This window comes from Fulmarus glacialis, unplaced genomic scaffold, assembly GCF_000690835.1.
Source record: "Fulmarus glacialis isolate BGI_N327 unplaced genomic scaffold, ASM69083v1 scaffold23367, whole genome shotgun sequence".
Classification (NCBI taxonomy): Eukaryota; Metazoa; Chordata; class Aves; order Procellariiformes; family Procellariidae; genus Fulmarus; species Fulmarus glacialis.
In genome coordinates, this window is record NW_009221572.1 from 590 (window position 1) to 4,752 (window position 4,163).

The 4,163-nt window shown below is 35.5% G+C and overlaps 1 protein-coding gene across 1 annotated transcript; it reads left to right on the forward strand.

Annotated features, from left to right (window-relative positions):
* Positions 1–755: 755 nt before the first annotated feature.
* Positions 756–3,745, forward strand: ZNF148 (zinc finger protein 148; the record flags this gene model as incomplete). The annotated part of the gene is made up of 2 exons (XM_009581171.1): positions 756–874; positions 1,231–3,745. Coding segments are annotated over 2 exons (1,712 nt in total), but the record flags the coding sequence as incomplete, so codon positions are not given.
* Between the last annotated feature and the right edge of the window lie 418 nt (positions 3,746–4,163).

Consider the following 4,163-nt stretch of genomic DNA (forward strand, 5'->3'; position numbering starts at 1 on the left):
TGAATTCAGGGCAATGAATATTGTCTGAACAAATATTTCATGAAAGTAAAAAACAAAACAAACAAACAAAACAGCCAAACAGAAAAACGTGAGTTTGCCAGCGTCAGTTCAGCTACAGAGGTTTCTTGTTTTCAGCTTAATTTTTTAAATAAAATATTTTTAAAATTAATTAATTATTTTTTGAAAAACGAAAACAAAATAAATGAATTTGGGTTTCAATCAAAATTTTAGGATTTTTTTCAGAGCAGTTATTTCAATTCTAAATACAGAGAAGGGGAAAAAAATGTGGAAAATACAGAGTACCCTCCAAAAATTTTAAATTAAAAGCTTGGAAATGCATAATTCTCTTTTAGAAGGGATGGGTTTGAGCTAAATGAGTTATTGAGAAAATTGAGGTATTTTTATACAATCTTCTGCCCTAAAAAAAAAAAAAAAGATGTAGCAGCAGTTTAGGAAGGTTATCTTTGTAGTTCTTCCTTTGTTAGGTTTAAGACAGATATCTGCACCTATGTTAGAAAGAGAGGGAGAAAATCTAGTTTTAAAGGTTTTTAGTGTAAAACCTTACCATAATTTTGAAGCATCAGCTACTGAGTCCTGGGAAAACAGTGATGTGAGCAAGCCCCATGCTATTTTTCAATAGCAACAGACTAAGTCCTGTTCTTTATTACTAGAGAATGTAGTATTTGACCCGGTAATTATATGGAAGAACATTGGTTTATTTTTTTAGATTAATATTGCTACGTGTTTTTTTTCAGGTGAGAAGCCATTTCGTTGTGATGAATGTGGCATGAGGTTTATTCAGAAGTATCACATGGAAAGGCACAAAAGAACTCACAGTGGAGAGAAGCCTTATCAGTGTGAATATTGTTTGCAGGTAAGATGACCTAGTCAAATCTTTCGCAATTAAAAAACAAAACACCAGCCAATTTCCAAGTAGTACAGATAGGATTTTCTCCAGGTGTTGTAGTCATGTGAATACAAATAAATGTATAAAGAGTGTTTTTTCTGTTAAGGTAGGCGGTCTTGGTACACAAGTGGAGCAGAGTCACAACTGCCTGTGCTTGATTTTATTGATTATATACTGTTGTATATATATTGATTATATACTTCATTAGAAGTCGGTAAAGTGGATAAGTTGTCAAGTAAATTTGTTAGAATGAAAGGTTTCTTTTCTTTCTGCTAATGTATTTATTTTTCTGTAATAATAATAATAAAAAAAATCTTTTGCAGTATTTCTCCAGGACTGATCGGGTGCTGAAACATAAACGTATGTGCCATGAGAACCGCGACAAGAAACCGAACAGAAGTGCCACCAAAGTTGGCTTTTTGCCATCGGAGGAAGATTCTGGTTTCTCTACGCCTATGAAAGACAGCTCCTTGCCAAAGAAGAAAAGGCAGAAAACAGAGAAAACAAAATCTGGGGATAAGGAAAGTATGGATAAATCAGAACAGAAGAAGGACAAAAATGACTATTTGCCTTTGTACTCTTCTAGTACTAAAGTAAAAGATGAATATATGGTAGCGGAATATGCTGTTGAGATGCCACATTCTTCGGTCAGTGGGACACACTTAGAAGAAGCAAATTCTGGAGAAATACACCCACCTAAGCTTGTTCTCAAAAAAGTTAACAGCAAGAGGAGTCTGAAACAGCCACTTGAGCAAAGTCAAACCATTTCACCTTTATCCACGTATGAAGACAACAAGGTTTCAAAGTATGCCTTTGATCTTGTGGATAAGCAAAGTTTACTGGACTCTGAAGGTAATGCTGACATTGATCAAGTTGACACATTACAGGAAGGGCCCAGTAAACCTGTACACAGCAGCACTAATTATGATGATGCAATGCAGTTTTTAAAGAAAAAGAGGTATCTACAAGCAGCTAGTAATAACAGTAGAGAATACGCCTTGAATGTCAGTACCATAGCATCTCAACCTTCAGTAACACAGGCAGCTGTGGCCAGCGTCATTGATGAAACTGCTACAGCCTCAATATTAGACACACAGGCACTGAATGTTGAAATTAAAGGTAACCATGACAAAAATGTCATTCCAGATGAGGTACTGCAAACTCTGTTAGATCATTATTCACACAAGGCTAATGGACAACATGAGATATCTTTCAGTGTGGCTGACACTGAGGTGACCTCCAGTATATCAATCAATTCTTCTGAAGTATCTGAGGTCACCCAATCTGAGACAGTTGGAACAAGCTCTCAAGCTTCTTCATCAGATAAAGCTAGTATGTTACAAGAGTATTCAAAGTTTTTACAACAAGCTTTGGACAGAACTAGCCAAAATGATGCCTATTTGAACAACTCAAGCCTTAATTTTGTGACTGATAACCAGACTCTTACAACCCAGCCAGCATTTCCTTCCATGGAGAAGGTCTACACGTCTATACCCGTCAATAGCTTTCGATCGGGAATGAACTCTCCATTAAGAACAACTCCAGACAAGTCTCATTTTGGACTAATGGTTGGTGATTCGCAGCACCCTTTTCCCTTTTCAGGTGATGAGGCAAATCATTCTTCTTCCTCCTCTACACAGGACTTCTTGGATCAAGTAACTTCTCAGAAGAAAGCAGAGGCACAGCCTGTTCATCAAGCATATCAAATTAGCTCCTTTGAGCAGCCCTTTAGAGCTCAGTACCATGGGGCAAGGGCTGGAATATCATCTCAGTTTAGCACTGCCAATGGACAGGTGAACCTTCGGGGACCAGGGACAAGTGCTGATTTCCCAGAATTTCCCTTGGTGAATGTAAACGATAGCAGAGCTGGGATGACTTCTTCACCTGATGCCACAACGGGCCAGACTTTTGGCTAAGAAATCTTTGTAAATAATACTGGCACTTTAGAACACATTTGTCAAAAGGGGGTTGCTCTGTATAAGATGGAGTTCTGTACAGCTTTTAAGAGCGCTATGTTAAAACAAAAGTAAGCTGATATTAGCAAGACCAATAACTGCTTCTTTCTTTTTTTTTTTTTTTTTTCTTTTTTTTTTTGGGTTAGTCACCAGTCATTGAACTGCCTGATGTTGGTGCCCCTATGAAAGGCAGTTTATTATTCACTTGTTTGAATCCAGAAAATATTTTACCTTCTATGAAATTTAAAATAAACAAAATCCCCAGGTAAGACTTCCCCCATGATTGTTTCCTTACTGGTTTCCTTGTATGCTTTTGGAGGACAGTTTATTGTCTGATACTATTCATACTGTCATTTCTAAGCTTGTCAGCATAGTCATTGCTCTTCAGCAGGGAATCAAGATGTACTAAACACACAGAATAAACAGTAAGTTTCAAAGTCAAGTAAATATGGTTTTAAAAAATGGCATTTTCTAGAAAAATAATCTTTCTTCCATCTCTCTCAAAAATAATTTTAGACCACGTGCCCTTTATTTCTGCTTTGCATTACCTTGAGTTGCGTTTGGAGGAAAAAATGAATTCTGATAGACTAACTCTACTATTTAAGAGTCTAATTAATTTAAAATACTTTAAACACTTTTTTAAGCAAAATGCCTAACTGCTAAAGCCTTTACTTCATTCCTGAAGTAATGTGTATTTCTTTGTACAGCTGAATCTAGATGTAACTTTTTAATGACTTTTTCATACGCAGGTATCAAGATTTTGAAGTTTTAGTTAAAATACTCTGTAGATGACATTCCCAATTGCATAATGCTGTGTATTCCAAGATTTAAAAGCTTAATTGTACCTTACCCTACATACTCATAATGATTAACATAGAGCACTTAGTTTTTGATTTCTCAAAAAATAAAACCATTTTTAGGTTTGATACGGTTTCATCATTTTCATCTCATACAGCTCCAATTATTCTTTTCAATATACATTGAGATTGGGTATTCTTAGCTTCTGTAAAAACTGTTTTAATTCTCTGTCTAGAATTTTGACAATTCAGATCATTAAATTTATTGAAATATCTGCGAAAGCTGAAGAAGTGGGCATTCAAATTCCCTATCTTTTTAGTGTTTGCTTAGTGAAAGTCATTACAATTTTACCAACCAAAACTGCTGAATAATGCTAGTGAACAGGATTTCTTTTTCCAGCATAGGCGAGTGATCAGAAGTTTTCATTGCATTTCACAGTATAAATAAACTACAAAGTTTATCCCTGTACCATGAATATGTTTTTTTGAATAGTACTTTGTCTT